Consider the following 22,248-nt stretch of genomic DNA (forward strand, 5'->3'; position numbering starts at 1 on the left):
GTTGGGCAGAGACTTCTTAGTGACTGACTTTTTAGCTCCAAGCCCCACAGGAGGATCAGGGCAAGTGGTTTCAGAGTCGCAGCCCCCACTTTTTAATGTCCTGGTCATTGTCCTTGAAACCCGAGCCGCCTCACCGCTCACCCCCAATTCCAGTCTCTGGCTGTTTAAAAGCTGGAGAGGAAGTGAAAGTGAAAAGTACAGTAAGTGACACCCTCCGCCTCCGTATATACATAACAAAAGCTCAGGAAACGTGCGGGTCCCTAGGATATCCGAGCCACCCCATGCCCTCCCTGCTTCTCCTCATCTTCACAATGGATTGGAAGCACCTTTTCTCAGCGCACACGTGGGACAAATTTGTTTTTTATACTTTTCCTCACCTAGATTGCTCCGTAGTCCTCCTGTTCTTTCTCCCAACGCACCCCCTCCTAACTAGCAATTCCTCTGCCTCTCCCAGGTGCTTTCCACATAGACTATTTTACAGTCCCATGAACGATAGGATCTTGCTTTGAGGATGACCGTTAAAATACATGTTTTTTATAAACCATAATGATGACGGTGGGTGTTGAAAAAAGGGAAAATAACTCGGGCCAAAAGATTAGTGGGCTCCTCATCAGGATTTAAGTAGCAGAGCTGGAAGTCTGGAGCACGGGAGGAGGGGTAAGGAGGCACGGCCTTAGTGGACCGCGCGACCGCGCTTCAGAGTATATACATGAACCCAACAAAAGTGCTTTAGGAAATCAGCCCTAAATAGAAATAGTGGACCAAATACACCAGTAAGAACTGGCTACTCCATACACATGGCTTCAGCGTCCCCGGGAGCTTTAACAATAAGCGGGGGGTTAGGAGGGCAGTCGGTTTCCTCGTTGGCGTTTCCAGGCTGCGGGCCGCGCGCCAGCCGGCGGAGCACATGCTTGGGCAGAGGGGCGCGAGAGATCCAAGAGAAGGGTCAGCAAGCCGCCTGATTGACAGCCCGAAATCTGATCTTGTGAAAGAGACGCGGAGCCAATGGGAGGCAGCGATCCATCAGTTTGGATTGGAGGCCCCTGGAGGAGAAGTAGAGGAAAAACCACCGAATTGAGCTCTGTCAGAGACGCTTTCGGCTTCCACAGGGGAAGTGCTGGGCAATAATTAATGTTTTTATTAAATTTAAAGGGATTTTTTTGCAGCTCTTCGCCTAGCGTGGCCTTCAGGTGGGTCTTTCCAACAACTTTTTATGTCTCTACAGATAACTGCATGGTCGTGGGTTGCAAAAACTATCCTTATGAAAGAGGTGTCTCCGTCTCTTTAGTCCCGTTAGGTGCAAAGCAAGTCTCGTTGATCGCCATTGCTAGTTTTGCACACGTTTGCGAATCAGAGCTGTTCGGGGTCCACCGACCGCGCAGGGAAACATCGAGAGTGTAAATAAATATATCGCCTCTTGTTCGGATTTTTGCTACTGCCGAAAATATGTAAATTGTGAACTCTCTCGGCTCTCTTTGGATCCAGGTGAAGGAGGCGGTGTAGGGAGGGTTATTTTTGTGAATGGGACTGTCGGAGGGTAATTAGCTATGCAAATGCAAGAGCTTCATTCATGATTTTTTTTTAGCCTAAAAAGCCATCTTGTTCCCCTCTAGGTTGATAGAAGTCCAGATCCCGAAGAAATCTCCAGCTAAATGCTCAAAATATAAAATCCTGAGCTGAGATTTGCGAAGTGCAGCAGAATGGATGGATTTTATGACCAGCAAGTGCCTTACATGGTCACCAATGTGAGTGATCAGTTCGAAAGTTGCTGTTTATAAACTTGACTCCGTCGCGTGGGGGTTGGGGGTGGTGGTGAGGGAGAGAATGAGAAGGGAGGGGGCAAGGGGGTTGGGACTGCAGATATTTTATCTGCTTTGTTGCCACTGTAGGGCGACTCTGATTCTAGAAGCCCAGTCTTCAAAATGAGCTTACCTTTCAGTGATTTGGATAAGGCATAGTTTTGTTTTTAAGACCCCTTTTTCTGATTAAGTGCCCAAGATGAGTGGAAGAGGAGATGGAGGGCGGCAGCAGCTGCTGCACTCAAAGTTTTTGGCTGGGTTTGTCTGCCACATTGACAAGAATGAAGTTGAGACAAATGCTGACACTTTTTGTTTACATGGGGTGTTTTTTTTTTCTTATTTTCTCATATTTTTCATTTCACCACTATTTGTTTTTTTGTGGGGCTATCAGAGAGAATAAAATTCATTGTATTTTAATTTAGCTTTGATCCAGCTTAAAAACGACTTTAAGTATAATTGCTTAATGTTGTTTTGATGCTGAGATACCAGGAATATGACTGATAAATAGTAGTGTTGTGATCGGCCCTGGGAAGCAACTCTTCCTGGCCGTTGAATTCTCAGCATAAGCTTTCACTGTCAAATGAATGCAGAAAATGAATATTAGAATTAATACTATGGACTTTTATTTTCCTATTTAGAGTAGACTTATGTATGCATGTGTTTTGTGTGTGTGACATTTAAGGTTTACATTCTTTTAAAAGATTTTATCTTTCCTTTTGTAGAATCAGCGTGGGAGAAATTGTAACGAGAAACCAACAAATGTCAGGAAAAGAAAATTCATTAACAGAGATCTGGCTCATGATTCAGAAGGTGAGGTTTAATTTTGGGCTAAATCCCCCTCTCTACTTATACACCCCACCCTCATGAGGAAGAGGAGTGCTTCAGTCTTAGCTTAAAAATAATCAGCTTTCAAATTACTGCATTTAACTAAGACTTTTACATGGAGCAATTAACATAATGTGACATTTGGCATTGGAGGATATTTTATGGCCCTGTCACGAACTAATGAAAGAAGGAAATAAGAATTTAACAGTGACATCCTTCTTTTAATCATTCTTTTGGGTTTAAATATCCTTGTGCATATGTAACTAATCCCTTACACTAAGGTAACAGTTTAAACCTACACAATGAGACAAATTAAGCAGTTATGTACACTGCTTACATTGTCCTTTCCACTTTATTAGAAGTAAATAGCTCAAATAATAGTTTGATTTCCCATCCCCTTTACAGTATATATGCTGTTACCAAACTTTCCATGGATGATTCTGATGGCTACATAGTGAGGTCATAATATCTTGTTTATAGGCCTTAAAGTATTCACTGAATCATAATTAGGGCCTAATTAGTAATTATAATACCTATTTGGGTAATTAGGTTACAGATTCTCTTTATGAACTGGTGTTAGGAGGTCAATATAAATTATTCCAGCCATATGGGAACATTCATAGTAAACTTAATACACTTAGATTTAATTATCAAAGTTCAGTTTGCCATTTACATTAGGTATTTTGAATTCTGAAACTTCTTCAAATCTTCATACTTACTGGACACCCCTCTCCCTCCCCATTATGAGAGAATACACAGTTTTGATCTTCCTAATAAACAGGTGCCAGAGAATTAACTCTCTTTGACTTTAATAAATCTATTAATGTAGATATTTTTCTCTAAAATCTTGTATTTAAAAGTTGTCTCTTTTAGTTTTGAGGCATTGAACCTTAAAACATATAGTACTTGGAGAACTATACCACATACTGTTAACATCTTTCATATGAGATTCAGAATATATTAGTAAAATGTTTTTCAGCCTTTCTAATCTTCCCCTGCTACTATTTTAGCAAGAGTTGTATATTTAAGAAAGGTTTCTGAGGATAGGCACACCTGCTCCTCAGCCTTTTTCTGAATCCTTGTGTATGTGTGTTGTTTGGTGTTGCTGAGCTTATTTATTAAGCTATTTATTAAAAAGGGGGGAAAAGATTGACTTTATTATTTAGCCGAGTAAAATAACTTCTCGAAGTATTGTTTATTAACAGCCTTCAAAATGGCTAGGATTATTGAGATATTTAAGTTATGAATCCTCTTTTTCTCTTATGTTGACTCCCCTTCCCAATTTCTTAAATTCATATTTAACGCTGATTTCATGACAAGCATTTCCATTTAATGAAGCTTAAAGGTTTGCAAACCTTTTGTTTATGTCTTTGACTTGTTTTTTAGAACTCTTTCAAGATCTAAGTCAGTTACAGGAAACATGGCTTGCAGAAGGTAAGGCAAAAAATTGCTTTAAAAGGAGGGGAAAAGCAACTCTAGACTGGGGGGAGGAAGTCCTGAACTTGCTGTCTTAATGTTCAGCCCAATTAATTGAGCTCTAAAAGAGCCACCTCATGTGTCATGCATACATTAGAGTCTCTGATGAGTTTGTCTTTGGGGAATCTGGGGCTGTACTACCCAGTGTCATCACAAATTACCAGGAGAAATTGCTTCCAGCTCACAATCACATCTGCTTTTGGCAAGAACTAATGCACCAAGACTTCAAGTTCTAAGCCTCTGTTCAGATTTTAATTGCAATTGATCAGGTTTATATTATTGTACCTCGAGAGACCTCCTAGAGCCAGAACCCGGCTTGCTGTTTCCTTTAGAGCAGCGCATATCATTATTTGGTGTTGCTTGGTGGAGGACTTTTCTGATGGCAGAAATTAGTTTCTCTGGGTTCATCAGGACGGGATGCTTCAAGATTTAAGTGCAAGTGTCTTCTTTCCACCTTGTTCACAACACAGAACGTTAGGTGTGTATCCAATACTTAGGAAATCTATGGCTTTAAAATAAATCTTTGGGAGATTTGAGGATTTAAAAAATGTTTTGTTTGTTACTATTATATGATGTTTGTTGAAATTGACCTCTGCTATTATGTCACTTCTGTTAGGATTTATTTAATATAGCAAGGAGCTCTTTAAAGGCATTACTTTCCTTTTTGGTGACTTTTTGATATAATTTTGTGTTGCAAACTATTTTATCTTTCACTGTGTGAAACTTTATTGTATAGGAACAGTGAGATACTACAGTACAGCTTTATACAACTTGAGAAATGCCTAATGTTGGGGGACTTGGACATTTTCTTTTAGGTTTTTCATAATAAATGTGAAATATTAATCTTACCCTGTGATGTGTTTTGTGGGAAATACAAAGAGAAAATTATAGATATTTAAGCACTGAGTGTAACTGTGTTATTTCTCTCTTTACATTATATTGGAAACATGCAGTTTTTGGAACAGATTTCTAAGATGGTTAAAAGAAGAGCAAGGGTCTCTTTAAATGGAATCCAAGGGTCGCTGTTGCTACTTTGAGGCGGACTCAGTATTTCCTTGGTGGTCTTGCTTGCAGTTGATCAAGTTGCTACTAGCATGTAAAATAAGTTTCTTTGTTTTGCTGATATTCTAGTTCTCCAAAGAGCTTTAGCAATCTTTATGAATCTTTTAAGTTAAATAGCTTTCCTAGTAACCTTTTGAAAGGATGATTGTATTTATATGTTAATGAAGGTAAGTATTAATGAAAGTTTTAGTTAGGTTTAAAGGTCATTTTGCTTGTCTCTAAATGGAATGTACTGCAGTAGATGACTTATTGCAACGTAAATCATATATTCAAGAGTAACTTTTTCGCAACAAATTTTCACAGAGGTTCTTAACTTTTATCTGGTAGTTTAGCAAAGTTGAAGGTTGTGAACATTACGTTTATGAGAGAATTTATTGGCTCATCCAAAATAACTTAAAATATCTGTTTTAATTGTTCTGGAAGGTTTGTTGGTTCCTAAGATACTTAAGTCTCATTCATTCTAAGTCAGAGCACTTGCTGGCAGATTTTGAATGTGCATAGCAACTCTGTTTCTGGAATTTTAAAATGTGATAATCAATGACAGAGTCTTACCATTTTATAATCAGTTTCAGTACAGCTTTTTTTTTTTTTACTTTCGACTTGTTTTATGTATTTGTCGTTGTGGTAAATTATTTGAATAATTTATCGGAGTTAATCTTTTAAAATTCTGCAGTGAACATTCTAACTCATGACTATTAACATACCTGTAAATCAGATCCGAAGCTCTAGCTTTATAAAAATAAACCTAGAAAATGACTGTATTTAAAAGAACGTGGGCTTTCACTTAGACAAGTATTCATAAGCTTAATTCAGCTCAGGGATTAATTCTCCGAGTGTTCTATTGAGTATTCAGGTGGGCAATACAAACTGTGGATGAAATTGCATTTTAGAACAATTTAAACATTTTTCAAAATAGTTTACATTAACTTATCGTATTATGATATAAGCAAAAAGTTGTTAATATGATTTTTGAAATCTTATAATGAGAATAGAGGGGCTTTTTTGTTAATGGACTGCACATTTATTTCTATTTTTAGCAAATATATATAATTATATTATTTCAATTAGCACTTTAACTTGACTTACCACACATCTTGAATTAAGAAGAAATATCAAAATTACACTGGTTTATTCATAGCAACATTTGTCCATTTATATCCTTCTGGACATCCAGATATTAAAATTTTGCCAAATTGGCAGACTATGAACTGAACCGTTTACATATTTTTTTTCATAGTACTTTGTAGCCAAGAAAGTGACCATGGAATTTTAAGGCATCTTGACCCTTTTGAAAAAAGATCATTGGCATTTAACCAAGTTTCTCTTGTGAGTTAGAATCCCACTAGGAAGTTAATCAGGTCTAAAAATCTTAATTGACATGAGAGTCATGTTAGTTGTAATGTGTCGTATGAAAATCATGTTTTAAAAAAGTATCAAAGTCCCTAACTACTTGGGAAATTATATGTCCTAGCATGTTTCATTTGTTTTTTCCTGTAATAATTTTGTAAATTAGACTCAAAGTACAACATATGGATTAGTCATAGAGGTAGATTAATGTAGGTTATGAAATGTTTTATTGCAAGAGAAATGGGGATAGGTAAGGCAGGACTATTTGAGAGAGGGGTTGGAACCAGTATTTTCAATTCACTAAAGTCCTCTATAAAAATACACATACATTATCCCCCAAAAGTAACTTCCAAACAGGGATCAAAAATAAGTTAGTGAAGAATGTAGCTTGACCTTAACATTACTTTGTAAATACTACCCCTGCAATTTGAGGGTTTTTAACATATAAACCACAATTTTAAATAGTCACATCTCATTCTGAAGAAAATTGAAAATATATTTTCAGGGGCCACAGTAGCAGTTAAAAAAAAAAGAGAGAGAATAGCCTATTTTAAATTTTGCCGTAGCTACTTTGTATTGTAATTTTACTATGTACAATTCTTTATTGATTCTTTGTCTTTTGAATTAGATTGCTACTGACAGAAAGGCAATTTCGATTATTTGATCCCATGAAGGAATGAGTTCAAATATCAATCTTACCTGATCATCATGGTAAAGTCTTACTCTTAACAACCTGTTTTAAGTGGTGCTTCAGTGAATGGCCTCCTAGCAATTCATAGTTACAATGGACCCTTTTGTGTGGGAGGGGCAGAAATAGGAAGATGTAAAACTGAGTTTAAAATGGATGGTATTAAAGGGAAATAATGAATTTCATACGTATCTAGTGTAAATACATAGGCATTTTTGAATATGATTTGTGCTATGGTTCTAGATGTACTTGAGGTTCTTTTCATCAGTACAATTAAGTAAGAAAGTCAACAGTGATTCGCGGCCATCAGGTTTGTCAGGGGTGTTGTACTAAGCCAGGCTTCATGCTGCCATCACACTTGATTCAAAGTTTCATCTCCAAGAACAACCTTTCTACACCAAAGTTAAGGCTTTTTTTTTCTTTTGTTTTATATAACCTTCAGTAGGTTGACTTTAGAGATGTCATTCTATCTCCTTAATTCACTTCAGCGACTGATACTAAATTTATATTCTAAATCATGTATTATGAAGATTCCTGAATAATATGTATTATATGTATACATGCTACACATAATGTCATCCAAAATGCGCAGTGGTCATAATGCCCTCATTTTTAATTTTCAAAAATTACACTCTTTAAAATGGAACATGAGTTGTGTATGTGCTCATGAATGTTTTATGGTTTGGTTTTCTTTATTTTTTCGTGTGATGAAATAAGGAATAAATGCTTTAAAAACTACATTATTTTATGTGGCATACATAAAAAAGGAATTGAGAATTAAGCATTAGATTACAGAAGTCCATACTGTTACTTAGAATTTATTAAGAGTCAGTTGGGGTGTGTGGAAGATAAAGGGTGAGGCTACTACCCCTCTTTTTGTTGTATCAGGGAATACTCCAAAATTTGAAAGGAAGACTTCATTTGGGCTTCATTAAAATACAGCAGGTAGAGTAAATGTATTAAATTTTAAATATTGTAGTTATATAAATGCCTTTTCACTAGAGTCTATTTGTAAAATAGAAAAGTTTGTTTTAAAACAGTATTTGGATTTAGTATATAGCATAGAGACAGTTTTTCCAGAGGGTCTTAATAAATGTTAATAAAATATTGCCGAGTTTTTCTAGTTAAGTTAGAGGAAAAGAGTAATTTCTTGAATTTCATAATAGGACTTTATTCACTTTGACCTGTAATTAAAATAACAATAGTAACAATGAAGTCAGACTTCTGTACATGAGAGAAAATACTTGGCTAGAAACAACAACTTTGAGTTATCCTTAAGTTTTTTAAGTCACTATAGGTCAGTTTAGAATTGGGAAGTGAAGCTGACTTGAGACAGAAGACAACTGAAATGTAACTTTGTTTTTAAGTGTATAGAAGGCATGTCTTAAGCATTAAAGATGTTTCTATCACTGGGAAATAAGGCCCCCTTTTTCTTTAAATATATTTATACTTCTGTATTAGTCAGTGCTTATACATTGGTACAATCATTTTAATATCAAAAGCAGATATGGTATAAAACCAGGCTTAGTGGCCTCAGGATTATTTTATTCCATGGCCTGAAGCTTCACTTTAGGATTAAATGCCATTATGCAAAGGTTGATTTTCCTGTTTCATTTTATTTAAAATAAAATTTAAATTTCTTCAGAAAAACTTCTTTCGAACCCTTTGATTCAAAAGCAATGCTACAATGTTCAGCAATAATCTTATCATTAGGATAAAGAAAATTTGAGTATTAGGCAAGAAGAATAAGGCATTTCTTTAATAGCTTTTCTTCCTTCCATCTTTTCATTCTTCTTTCCTTCATCCTTCATTCTTTAGTTTTGCATATTCAAGTTTCTGTGATAAATATATACATATACATATGATTTAATTTCATAAACTTGTTATTTATTTAACAAGGAAAATGGATCTGAGCTGTATTTGAGATAGAGCAATACAACTGGTGTGTTTATATTGCAAGTTCAAGTTGACTTACTTGAGCTTTCTGGAAGGGTGTAACATGAAAAGATTGCGGTTGGGCCACATGGCTCATGCTGGACTGTGTTTTTGTGAATGGAGGCAGAACTCCAGTTCTGCCTGCTTGTCTGGAGGAATTGCTGAGGAGATCAGCTGTCTCATTCAGGGGCAGAAAGAATGACTCATACATCTTCCGCCTTGTTTGGCTCCAGGTCATTGTTACAGTGGATAGAACTGGTTTTAATTAAATATTAACCCCTTTTATTCTTGACAGTTGTTTCATCTGTAATTTTCCCACTTTTTTCTTAGCTTTAAAAGAAAACCCAACAGGCACCTAGTTTGTAAGAGAAAAGGGATTTTTTGCTTGCCTGCAGCCGAACTTGTAAAATACTTACACACTCACCTTTTCTTAAGGAATGACTACTAATTTTTTTTTAAGTTTAAAATAAGGTAAGATAAGACAATCTATTTAAAAATTGTCCACCCCCCCCACCCAGGAAGTGTTTAGATAAGAAAGTTCATTAAAATAAAAAATAAGGATTAGTGATTCTGTGACATCTAGATCGGGATTAATATTTTCATGACTTTCTTTCTCACATTATGAATTTCTTTGTAGTAAAGAGAGAGGAAAAAAAAAGAAAAACAACTTTGGATAATAATCTAGGTAAAGCAAAAAGCTGAGAGTGCAGATACTAGCATTTTAAAGCTGAAGTCCTGAGACTTGATGGCAACTTGTCTATTAATGTGCAATGAACTGATAGAGCTGCTCTAGCTATTACCAATAAAAATCCACATGCTTAATCTTCTTGAAAGCCTTTTATTGGTCTTTTGGTATATACTATCCCCCCTTGTCCTTTCTTTTCTTCCCCTTCCTCTTTAATTACATAGTGTGAGGAAACATTTTCATTCCCTAAAGGTGATTATTCCTAGCATAGTTTATAATAGATGGTAATGAAAAAAATCATTTTTGTTTTTAGGCTGGTCTTTATTGTTAATTTTCCACTTTGGAATTGGTATGGCTTGCCACAAATTTTCAGGCAGCTGAAGTTTGCTACTTCACAGAATTCCCATGAACTGAGGGGAAAAAAGGCAACGTGTGATAACGAGTGTGGCAGTGCTTTGTCATATTTTCCTTGCCCAGATCCAACTTGTGTTTTGTGTTAACTGCTTTCCTTTTCCTCTAACTTGAAATTAGAAGCGTACCTAAGCCTTTGTCTGTGTAAGTAGCACGCTGCTTCATTTGGTCTATTCAGTTTCTTAAGATTAGCTTCTGTGAAAATGTGAGTCATATGTTTTTTGTTAAAATTCTGTAATATGTTCAGGCATAAGTGTGAAGTATTCAATATGTTAAGGGCGTTAGAACAGAAATAGCAATTCTTACTCTTTTTTGTAAATTGTTAGTATGTATGTATTTTCTGTATATTTGTGAGGCATAACTCCTTAGTTTCTTTATTCCTAAAGCTTTGTTTTCCCTACACATATCCCAAAACACACTGCATAGCCTCAGTGATTTTTATGCGTTTCTTGCAGTGACATATCTATCTCATGAAGTTGCAACTTTGTCTTATGGAAGTAAGAAAAAAAAAAGGTCTGGTCTTGAGGACATTCATACCAGCGTATTCAGTTACAAATATATTTTTGTTACTCACCAGCTATTTTTAACTATTCCTGTAAAGGGATATTACATTTTTATTAGATTCTTGTAAATGTTGGCTTTTTAAAAGTATAGTAGTTGCTGTGGTTGATAATTTTGCATCTTAATAGTTTTATCTGTTTAGCTGTTAATTTAGGAGGAAAACCAAAACATGTGAATATGATGGAAAAATGTGTAGAATTTGATTCTGTCTACCTGCTGTTATTTTTATTTTAAGTAGATTTAAAATGTTTTTGTAATTTCTTTTGGTGTGAAGCCTTTTTAAAGTTTTATTTTAAAAGGTGCTCCTCCACTTAGATGGATCTATAAGAAAAATAAGCTTACCACAATGTCAAAAAAAATATCTATTGTTAAGAGAATGCTAATGTACAAATTTTAGTTCCTTTTTTTTTATCCCTCCCAAATATAATTCACTACAAGTAAAAGTACTAAACTTGTATTGTAATGAAGTAGTTTTCTATGTGTGAATTGAAAGAAATGGGTGGGAGGTGGAAGTTTGTAAAGAAGAAAATAAGGAAAATTTATTATTTCATTCAATCTTCACAAAAAAAAACCCCAGTGTTGTCACTATTAAATGGATTAGTAAAATGGAATTCGAATAGGTTAAATAATGTTACACCGTTTACACAGCTAGGAAATGAAAGAACTGTGATGGGACCTCAGTTACCCATGGTGTCATGGGTATTAGGAATACGAAGAGGAAAACATCACTTCTTCCAGTATAGGCTTATTAAATACGCCTTTGTGAGAACTTGGAAAAAGTTCCTTATTTTTTTGGTTTCATTTAGTGACAGAGCATCGAATGGCTTTAATAGCATAGGTATTGATCCACAGAAGAGAATTGTTAGAAAATAGTTGAATGTCAGACTGCATATATTTTAGTAATAGGCAAGATTATCATTGGTTCCATTCTTAATAATATGACATGAATTATATTCAGCCAAATATTTCTGTTTTTCAAAATACTATTAAAATGATAAAAATGAACATTTAATTCTTGATGTTATATTCCTTTTTTATATAGAATTTTTTAACAATTTCTTTTCACAAATTTTTTTAACTCAATTACCTACCTAAAACTTTTCAATCATTATTTTAATATGCATTCCCCATACAGAGTAGGCCCTCTTAAAAAAATTGACATCTTTTTTAATATGACTTGATTGGATAAAAAGTTTCAATATTAGATAATAATAGCTAATCAGATCATAGCTAAAGTTTATTAGGATGATAACTCAGTATATTTTTACCAAGTTAAAAGTATCCCAACTTCTCTTATATGTGGTTTATGTGTGTGAATGTGTATATTTGGGTGTGCATGTGAATACTGATTTTAGTAGTAATAGCTGTCAATTTGGGATAGGTTATTTTGATGTCTAAGTCAATCATGATGAAAATATTTTGGAAGTGAAAAAGTGTTGTGTTTTGATTGCTGCCGAGTGCATTAAGTCCTTGCTGTTTAGTATTTTTTTTTCCTTTTCTAAAAATAGGGAAATTTTTTGACATAGAGATTGAAGAAATGGTGATATTTTTTTTCATTAGTGCTCCATAGTTGCCAGGAAAATATTTTGCATGAAAAGATGGAGTATTTTTTTTGTCATTTACTATTTTTATTATTATGACCATAATCATTAAAATATAATATTTTATTATATGTGACTGAAATCAGTGACAATGCTTTCATTTAAAAAACTTTGCAACAAATTTTGGCCATTTTTAGGGCAAATATTTTTAATTATGGTGGTCTAATATGCAAAAGATCAAACATACCAAAAACAGAGGTTTAAAAAAAGAAAATAGAGGGATGTGTGTATATATGATGGCCGTGGATCATTTGAAAGAATTGTGTGGTTTATTTAGACAGGCTGCTTGAGCACGGGCAGTGGGTGAATTGAAATACCATTTACTCCCTTCTTGCACAGAGAAACACTGCAGCTAATAGAAATCCTCTAGCTTCTTTTATTTTGTATGTCTTTTTAATTTCCATCTGGCAGGTAAATTCAGAGGGACTACAACTGCCACCATTATATTTCTGACATACATGTTTCCTAGTTGATATCAATGATTGCTTCTATTTTTCCCTCCCAAGCATTGCTGTCAATACCATTTTAAGTAGGACCTCATTGGCAAATAATCATAGGTTTGATCTTAGCCTAGAAAGATCTTGAAAGATCTTACGTGACATTCCTTATGCCTTGGCAGTTTCTCTCTTAATTTTTTTTAAATTTTTTTTTCTTCAGCTCAGGTACCTGACAATGATGAGCAGTTTGTGCCAGACTATCAGGCTGAAAGTTGTAAGTATAGTATGACTCATCTCTTGAATTTTTCCTTGTCTTTCTTGTTTCCTTCTTTGTTCCTTTCTCTTGGGACGGTTTCCACTTCTAGTGTCTGTTCTTGCATTATGTCGGTACCTGTTTAGCTTACAATCATGAGGGGATTTTATTTGTCAGGTTGTGATATAAGCAGAAACCCTGTAGGAGGTGATTAGAGCTCTATGTAGTAGCTAAAAAAACTGATTTGATTAAAAGATGGCTCTGTTCTCTGTATTTGGTTAATATCCCTGGAGAAGAAACAGGTGTGAACCATGGATATGCAAGTGTTTACTCCCAATTTTCCAGTATGCTCACAAAGAAAAGGCTGGATGCTGGTGGGAGATAGTCAGCAGTTAAAACCCATATGAGATTATTTATTGTGTAAAGTTTCTGGACCAAACATTCATTGGCTTATTGTATTATTTTACTTTCATGAACTTTCACCTGCGTTGATTTACTCTTTAGCCTCATTTTTTGATTCCTGGTTACAGTAACTCAAATGGACACGGCCATTGGCTTCTCTTAGCATCCCTTCAGTGCTTTTCCTGAGCCTTGCTCCAGAGCCTGTCAGAGAATGCCTGAGGAGTGATTCATGGGAGTTTGCCCTCCTGTAATTGCGGAGTGAGCATTTTGCCTGTACAAACATGGTTGCCTGAGGGTTTACTTCTAATATTTATATGTTGCCATTCCACCAGCTAACTGCAGCTATTGACCTGAGGTGCAAAAAATTGTAAAGAAAAGAGTATAAATGCCATCTTAATTATGAAACTGACCTAATACACTTTTGTTCTGTGAGCACCATTTAAAAAGCTCTAACTTGTTTCATTTTTCCAGACCTTTGATAGTTTCATGGGAGGCAGTATTAATAGCAACAAGAAATGCTTAATACCTTACAACTTATCAAACCCATATTTTTATGCCTAGTATCATAAATCTAATACAAATGCCTACATTACCACAGTAACAGATGTTTATGAGCAGTGTTTACAACTTGCGTTTTTGGTATCTTAAATTTCCCAGGTGTCAAGGGTTATAAGAGGTTTCTTCCCGATTCTCCCCCATGTTACATCTTTTAGTTCATATTAATTGCAAATTTTTAAAAAATTGTAAAATATACATAAAAGAAAATTTACCATTTTAACTATTTTTAAGTGTGTAGTCTGGTGGCATTCACACTGTTGTGCAAACATCAGCACTGTGCCTCTCCAGAACTTCCTCATCATCCCATGCTAAAACTTGGCATTTGCTCAAAAATAACTAACTATGCCCACTGCCCCTATCCCCTGGTAACTGCTATTTTATCAGCTTGATTTTTGATCAAAGAAGAGAATTTGGTGTGATGTTTGGTGTCTGAACATAGTTATTACACATGTGATTTCAAGAAACCTATTCAGCAATAGTAAAGACTTTAGAGACTTACAAACTCCCAGAAGGATGGTAGCTAAGGATGAGAGCTAAGCAAGGCCTCCTCTTCATCACTGAAGTGTGGGAAGAGAATGGTCACATTTCCAACATTCCCCTTCCTGTGGGGCACTTGAGTTCTTTATGAAAGCTAAACCTGTCATCTGAATGGGAGAATTTGTCTCATTGAGTCATTTTACATCTGAAGAAATTGGTAGTGATAGTGATTGTCACACAAAATCAGATACTAGCAGGACAAAATAACTATCTTAAGGTAATTTTTTAATCCTTATCTTACTTGACTTTGTTTCAGTTTTTTGTATTCTTGATGATCACACTTCCTTGAACATTCTTGGCCCACAGGGACATAATTTTTCCTTTCTCTTTTTACCCCTTTGATTATTTCTTCTAACTCCATCCATCTTCCGCCCCTCCTTTTTCCCCATGGTTCTGTTCCCCAGCCTTGCTTCTTGCTTTACATGTGCCAGACCAACACAGTCCCAATAGAACATTCTATAAGGAGAAAATAATTTATATCTGTACCTTTTAATATAGTAGTCACTAGCCACATTGGCCATTGAGCACATGAAAAGTAGCTGTTGGGACTGAAGAAATGAATTTTTAATTTTACTTAGTTCTCATGACTTTAAATACATACGTGGATATTGGCTATTGTACTGGTCAGCACAGTTCTGTATTGCTTTTTTTCCTACATTATTATGTGTAGCCTGGGTGTCCCCTCTGCCCCATCTGCTGGATACCTTCACCTGATCCACTGCTAGATTCCTGTGAATCCAGTCTGGACTTGGTGCCTCAGCCCTTTGTTGAGCATCAGCATAAAACACCACATGCACAGCAACCGCATCTTCACCATGGTGCCACACAGACGGCTCATGAGGCCAGTGTGGACATTATTATTTGTCCTGACCAACATCTCCCTTCCACTTCTGTTGCCTTTCCAAGCACAGACATCACCATCCAAGCTGAAAACCTTTGATTTAGCTTCAGTACCCTCCAGTTCTTTAACTCTTTAACCATAAACCTCCAATTGCCTACCATGCAGTTGATTCTACTTTTCAAAAATTATCTTAATTTCATGGTCTCTACTCTGTCTCTGTTTCACTGCCTCTGTTCATACACACATTCTGCCTTGACTGATCTCATAAATAAGCCTTTTGATTGTTTCCTGCCTTCCATTTTCCCTGCAGTCCATTCCCTGCAGTCCATTCTCTGCAGTGGCATTAACACACAGCTGTCTGACCTTGTTAATTTTCTTCTTAGGTTTCTTTCAGAACAAAGTCCTAATTCTTCAATGGTACAGAACTTTAGAACATTATTCTATAACCTGGGCCCTGACTACCATTTCAGTTTTAACTCTTGCTGTCCCAGCACTCTGTGAGCTCGAGACCTTCTGATTTTTCAGCTCTCAGAGCAGGCTGAACTGTTTTAAGTGTCTTCTTTGTGCGTGGCCGTTGTGCTTTATAAGTTTTTCTGTTGCTTTGTAGTCAAATTAGGTGAACCGTCTACTCTAGGCTCAGCTTAAACTTTACCCTACTGAAGTCTTTCTTGACCTTTTCTTGCCATCCTTACCCTGCAGTTAGACTCTACAGCATCTTGCATCTTGCATTTATTCTAATACTGTAAATACATGACTCTCTTCAATAAGCCTGTGAACTTGTTGAGAATTAGGAGCGTGTCATACTCAGTATGCTTTGTATGGTTAGAAGTACAGTAAGTAAAATTGTTGTCATAATCATGGTTAGCTTTGTAGTGCTTATTTCCTCTTCAATGTTTGGAAAGTCCTAACTCCTTTCTTCGGGTAGAAATGTATAAGCATGCCTAAAAACAACATAAACGCATAGTCTTATTTTTGAAAAATATGCCCCAAACCATGAATGTTTAACCAAACATTTTCAGAATGCTTAAGTTATTTTACTTAAATTAGTGAATATTTACAGTTTAACAAATATGGCTCTGGGACTTGTGAATAAAACATCTAATTATAAGGGAAACCTTCAAAAGAAGGTAAAAAATATATCTGAAGTAGTCTAATAAAAGAAGGTGGAGGTGTGCTTTATTTCAACTTTTCATTGACATAAAGGACTGTTCAGATGATGGTGACCAGCTAATTTGAGTCTTCACTGAGGATAGAGCAAGAGGGAAATGATTTAAAAAAAAGAATAAGGTATATGGACTAGATTCTGAGGAGGATTTCTCAGTGGTGAGGGTTATCAAGTAATGGAACTGAATGATTATTTTGTCCCCTAAATTCCCCTTACAAATGTTTGATTCTTCTCTGTCTGGGAATGCTTTTGGGCAGAAAGAACCTATCTCTAGGAATAGAAAGAAACGCCATCCCCCCTCTGTGGGCCATCTATAAATTCTGTGGGGCGATTTTTTCAAATGTGAATAATCAGATTTCCTTATGTACCTCAATCAAATAAAATGACTATTTTTGATTTATTGCTTTAGCCCTTTGGTAAATATAGGTTAGGGAAATAAACAACAAAAGTCTGCTCAACACTGGGTTATAGAACATACATTTGACTGTAACATATACATATATGTAGAAGAATAGCAGAGATCGCATTTAAAAATGTTAAAAGGAAAATTAAACCATAACACTTGGGTAAGCTCTACAAGTATTCCTGAGCATTCTTTACTTTTATTTACAAAATATATTAATTGGAAATCTGGAATCTAATGAGTTAACACTGTAGCTCGCTAACCTTTGAAAGATGCTGACTTTTGAAGCAAGTAGAGACATTAAAAACAAATGAAAACAAACAACTCAAGCCCATCCTAGGAGATGAACAGGGGCTAAGAGAAACAATTCTATGGCTCTAACAAATTGTTTTTTAGAAACAAATCTTCAGAACTCAGACGCTGCTGAAAAAAGGTTGAATTACTTTAGGGTATGCTTAGTCCAGAGGAAGTAGTAGTGTATCTCCATAGAAAATAAGGAGTATTTAGAATAGATGAGCCTTATCTTTCCAAAGTGTAACCAAAGGATGCAAAGTTGTATATAAACTGAATTTTTGTAAATCATGTGTCTTATATTTAACACACCAGTAATCTTGTATTTTAAATCACATACTTTAAATTTTGTCATGTCGCTAATCTTTTGGACTCTACCACCTTTCATTTTCTGTTTTGTTAGAGTTATGTGTTAATTTTCTAACTAGTTTGTTTCCATCTGATTATATTAGTTCCTTTCATACAGGGGTTCACATGCTAGATGATGTTCACATTAACATTTTACACCCTCCCCAAACATTCCCAGGGGTATGGCCAGGGTTATGCAAAATTCCCAGCAGGATAGATCCTTGTAACTCTACTCCTTTCTTCTGCACTCAAATAGAAACCCTGGAATGCAAGACAATTAGAAAGATGTCATTGAAGGAATAATAACCTTGACTCTTCTCTGATATATTTACTAATTGAATATAAAAAGTTTGCAGATTCCTGAACTTTAACTGAAATTTGTAATACAATGCTAATGGCCCAGCTGAAAATAACCAAGACAAACCAGTGTGTGGAGACGCCACTATTACACGGGTGACACTTTGTTCCAGTAAATGAAAGTCATAGCTATGCTTCATTTTCTTAGGAGTTTTTTTTTTTAGGAATAGTACTTGGCTCTTTTTATTTTGCAGTGAAGTGGGGTAAAAACACAAACAGACCTTCACAGATTTAATGATACAAACTTGCTTCTTAAAAAAAAAAAAGTCAGACAGGTCTATGCAGACCCTGCGTGAATAATTTCTTTTGTACTATCATGTACTTGCCCAGTTTAAAAGTGCTATTTGTGGCTTGTCTTCCTTGATTTCCTTTTTACTAAGCTGCTTTCCTGGATTCTATTTCTTTTTACACATATAGTTAACTTTATCCAAGTTTACTTTTGTATTGCTAATTTTGAAACTTTTCTTGCGTGATTAAATTTATGGATATGACTGGCTGGGAAGACTTTGTCTTTCTTTCCTCTGGTTGCTTTTACTGGAAGGTGAAACACTTCAAAGGGAAATTCAAGTCCAGGGATTTGTGAACATAGTTTGTTACTGGGTTTTGTTTTCTTCCGAAAAAAAAAAAATTGAGGCATATTTAAACATGTCACTCTGGTCTGACTCAAAGTATCCATTTTAAGGATGAACAGTCTGTTTTTCTTTAATTAGTTTTTTTGAAAGTGATCAGTTATGTAATTCCACATGAGTCTAGTAATCTTATTCACACTTGAGTATGAATAAGAATCATTTGGGAAGCTTGTTCAAACATAGCTTCATGTTCCCCATTCTGTGAGAGTTTGACTTTCTGGTCTGGAATAGGCCTTCAAATTGCTAATGAGACATTAAATGGTTTTGATGCTGGTCTTCCAGGGAACATAAAGCTAGATCTTTTGCATATCCAGTCATTCACTTACAGAATAAAAACAGTAGTCTTTTGCAGTTAAGTTATAAGATGGATTCTGCTATTCATACACACACAATTCCTTCTGTAGTAGTTTCTCAAAATTTTAATATCTGTAAAATCTTGTCATTCTATCATTCACTAGAGAAAAGTGAAGTCTACTTAAAAACATACTAAAATGGCTTTTTAATTTTTGTCATGTTTGCTATAATTATTTGTATCTTCCAATTCTGAAGACCTTTCTCTACCTACTTTCTCTTCTGTTTAGCTATGAGAAAGTCATTCTGATTGCAAATCTCTGTCATGCTAGAATCAATTCTAGTTTAGAACTGACTCTTCACAGTGTAGGTTAGAGAGCACCAGCCATCGGTGGTCTCCCCAGTTCCAGGTGCATCCAGTAAGGGTTCCTGTCATCAGATTGTTGTCGGGCAGCAGCATCTGGGAGGTCTCTCCCTGTACGCTAGGTGATTCCTCAACCTGGATGGAGGAGGATTCTTGACTCTGATCTAGAAAGAATTCATAAACAGGTCTGATGAGTGTACATAAGGAAGGAATTCATTAAAGAAAGAGTAGTGGTGAATGACAGCCCCTGTGAGGTAGTAGAGAACAGAGGGAGGAAAGGGAAGCTTATTGAGCTTCTGCTCGGCAAGGGCACATCCCCTGCCAACTCCTGAAGCCAGGGTCTGCTGGCGCTCAGTGTCCACTGAATCTGCGGTGTGGGAAATAACCTGTACCAACCCAGGATTTGGGAGAGCTGCACAGCACTGGATGGGGTGAGATTATGTTCAGAGAATTTCCCAAAGCTTTAAAGAAAGGAGATTTTCAGTAGTACAACTGCAGTCTCCTCTGGGTCACACAGGTAACAGGAACTTGGATGTCCAAAATTGGATATCTTTGTAGCCCTTCCCTACTTGCAAGGAGTAGAAAGGAGAAAGAAGATTTGTGCTTGAGTCTAGAAAATTGAATGAAGTTGCAAAGTAGCAAATACTCTTGGCCACTGGAAAAAGGGTTTCTTATTAATCTCCCAAGAGGCTTGGAAGAGTGCAGAGACAAAATGCAGTAAGTTGAGTAGCAAGAAGGCTTTATTTAAGGCAAAGGACACCATCAAAGAAAGGGTAGTGCAGGCAACCTCAGAGAGGAGGTGTGCTTAAAGTTTTAGGATTCTGTCTTTTAAAGATTTGAAGAATGGGGCACAGGGCCTGAGAGACATAGGATTGACATGTGGTTGCATGATATGTATCTCCAGTGAGAGACATATGTCACCATCCACAGTCAGTTCTCTAGATATTCTGTTGGACAAAGTTAACACAAGAAATTTCTTGATTCTGTTCTTCTCTGCGCAAGATAGTGTTTACCCTCAAGCAGTGGAAACATACCTCTTAGGACTGTTTGCCCTGCTTAAAGATGGGGTCAGTTGTTGGATAATCGCCAAAGAGTATGTTAGGAATCTTGCATCCTAACTCTGTTGTTTTTAAAATGGAATCTTAGCCTTAAGATGGAGTCCCTCCTGTTCTTGTTATACTGTCTGTATCTCGACATTTTTCATCATAGGCAGGAAAATTAATCATGGTGCTTGTCCCATGCCCTGTGTCCTGCTGTCCCTCAGGATGGTCTGCCATTGGCTGGACACACCTGCCCTGTGCCTGTCACCGTTTTGGGTTCAGCAGCCCCCTTAGCAGTGTAAACATTTTAGTTTGGTGCTTGATTATTTCACAAGGAACATATTTCTCAAATCAAAATAGAAACCCACTGGAAAGAAACCTATACATTTTGCAAGAAATTTTGTTTTAGATAACGTCCCAGAGATCCATCAAGTTCTATAGGAGAAAGAAAATATAAGTCATATACTTCTGGCATGTTGGTTAACAGTTACTTACTTACCTGTAAAATGGCAAGGAAATAAATAATCTCTCAGGCCCAGGCCACATTGTGATGTGCAACACTTTTTACATAGTCAAGGAAAAAAAGGGAAGAAAAACATCTAAATATGGTGAATCCTTGGATGAACTTAAAAGTGGACTGTAGAAAAAATGTAATGGAGAAATAATGTATAAATAGAAATGACTATAAATGACTGTATATTTATAGATAGAAAATTGCATCCATTTTAATGAACTTGGCTCAAGTAGATCCTTTTCAAAATTTTTGGTTTACCAGTTCATTCTTCCCAAGTAAGGTAGGTAGATCAGATTTTGCCAAAGTGAAAATATAGCAACACAAAACCCCCACAAAACTGGGATTTGTTGTTCCATTATTTCAAAAGCTAAAATATTATGTATCTCAAGTTTTTAGCCTTTCCTATTTTATTTATCCTTTTAAATTTTGACTTTAGTGTAACAAATTATCCTAGAAGTTGACTTCAGAAACATGCTCAAAGGAAGTATGTCAACAAATACTTTATACTCACTCTGCCTATAATTAGTAACAAATTATTTTGGAAAAAGTGATCTGTGCTGTCTTTGGTTGAACTCTGCTCATATCTAGTAAGTACATTGTTATGTACTAGCTGGACTTACTAGGCTAAGAGCCAAGCAGTGTTTGTTGGAAAATTTACTTAAAGGACGAGGGTGGGTAATTATTTGCAGAAACACACGTTACATTCTTTGTTCCAATATTTTTAATATTTACACAAACACTTATGTATAGTGATGAATAAAAAAGCAAATACAGCATTTGTTAGTATTTGCACATAAGGCCAAAGCAGTCATCAAAATAAGTACATTTTTGAGCCACTATTTCACAGAAATGTAAATTTCATGAAATTAGATATAAAGGCAAAATCTGAACTAAACTAGCACACATGAACCTTTATGTCATAGTTGTATGTTTAGTGTTTTATGGGTTTTTCTTATTTTTTCCTTTTTTCCTTTTATAACATTGAACTCTACTTAAGATGCACAGTGCACATTTGCTTCTGTCTGTTATTGAATTTTCTCCTAATGAGAGTTTGTGCTATGTCTCACTAAGTAAAAATGGTTGGTTTGATGTGGTTGCTTTTTTAAACCTAATGAGCTGTGCCCCAACAAGCACTACTTATATTTGGCAGCAGCTGAGGGTGATGTTAACTCAAGATCTCAGTTATTGACAATATATCAGAAATGGCTAGATTTAGAATCCTGTTTATACAGTGTCTGATTAAACTTTAAGATAAGGAAAAGTACTTTTTGTGTCATGATTTTGTGTGCAATCTTTGAATCTTATTTAAATCTAAGCCTTAGCAGAGAAGTTCATTTTGCTGTGGGTATCACTATTCAGAGGTTTGTTTCATAGTGACTCTTTGAGGCTTTACAATTCTTTTAAGATTGATTTTAGATACCACAGAAG

The 22,248-nt window shown here is 35.7% G+C and overlaps 1 protein-coding gene across 6 annotated transcripts in view; it reads left to right on the forward strand.

Annotated features, from left to right (window-relative positions):
- The first annotated feature begins 871 nt into the window (after window positions 1-871).
- Window positions 872-22,248, forward strand: part of ETV1 (ETS variant transcription factor 1) — an 87,228-nt gene continuing 65,851 nt past the window's right edge. Inside the window, exons 1-6 of one of the 6 annotated variants that reach the window (XM_073238764.1) lie at window positions 872-1,190; window positions 1,289-1,485; window positions 1,614-1,745; window positions 2,522-2,609; window positions 4,011-4,058; window positions 13,048-13,101. In XM_073238764.1, coding sequence (XP_073094865.1) covers window positions 1,701-1,745; window positions 2,522-2,609; window positions 4,011-4,058; window positions 13,048-13,101 — 235 coding nt within the window. In that variant the 5' untranslated portion in view covers window positions 872-1,190; window positions 1,289-1,485; window positions 1,614-1,700. Of the gene's footprint in view, window positions 1,191-1,288; window positions 1,486-1,613; window positions 1,746-1,889; window positions 2,122-2,521; window positions 2,610-4,010; window positions 4,059-4,166; window positions 4,579-13,047; window positions 13,102-22,248 lie in introns of those variants that run through there. The other 5 variants (XM_073238765.1, XM_017654484.3, XM_073238762.1 and 2 more) reach the window with 5 other exon arrangements.

This window comes from Manis javanica, chromosome 6 (genome assembly GCF_040802235.1).
Source record: "Manis javanica isolate MJ-LG chromosome 6, MJ_LKY, whole genome shotgun sequence".
Classification (NCBI taxonomy): Eukaryota; Metazoa; Chordata; class Mammalia; order Pholidota; family Manidae; genus Manis; species Manis javanica.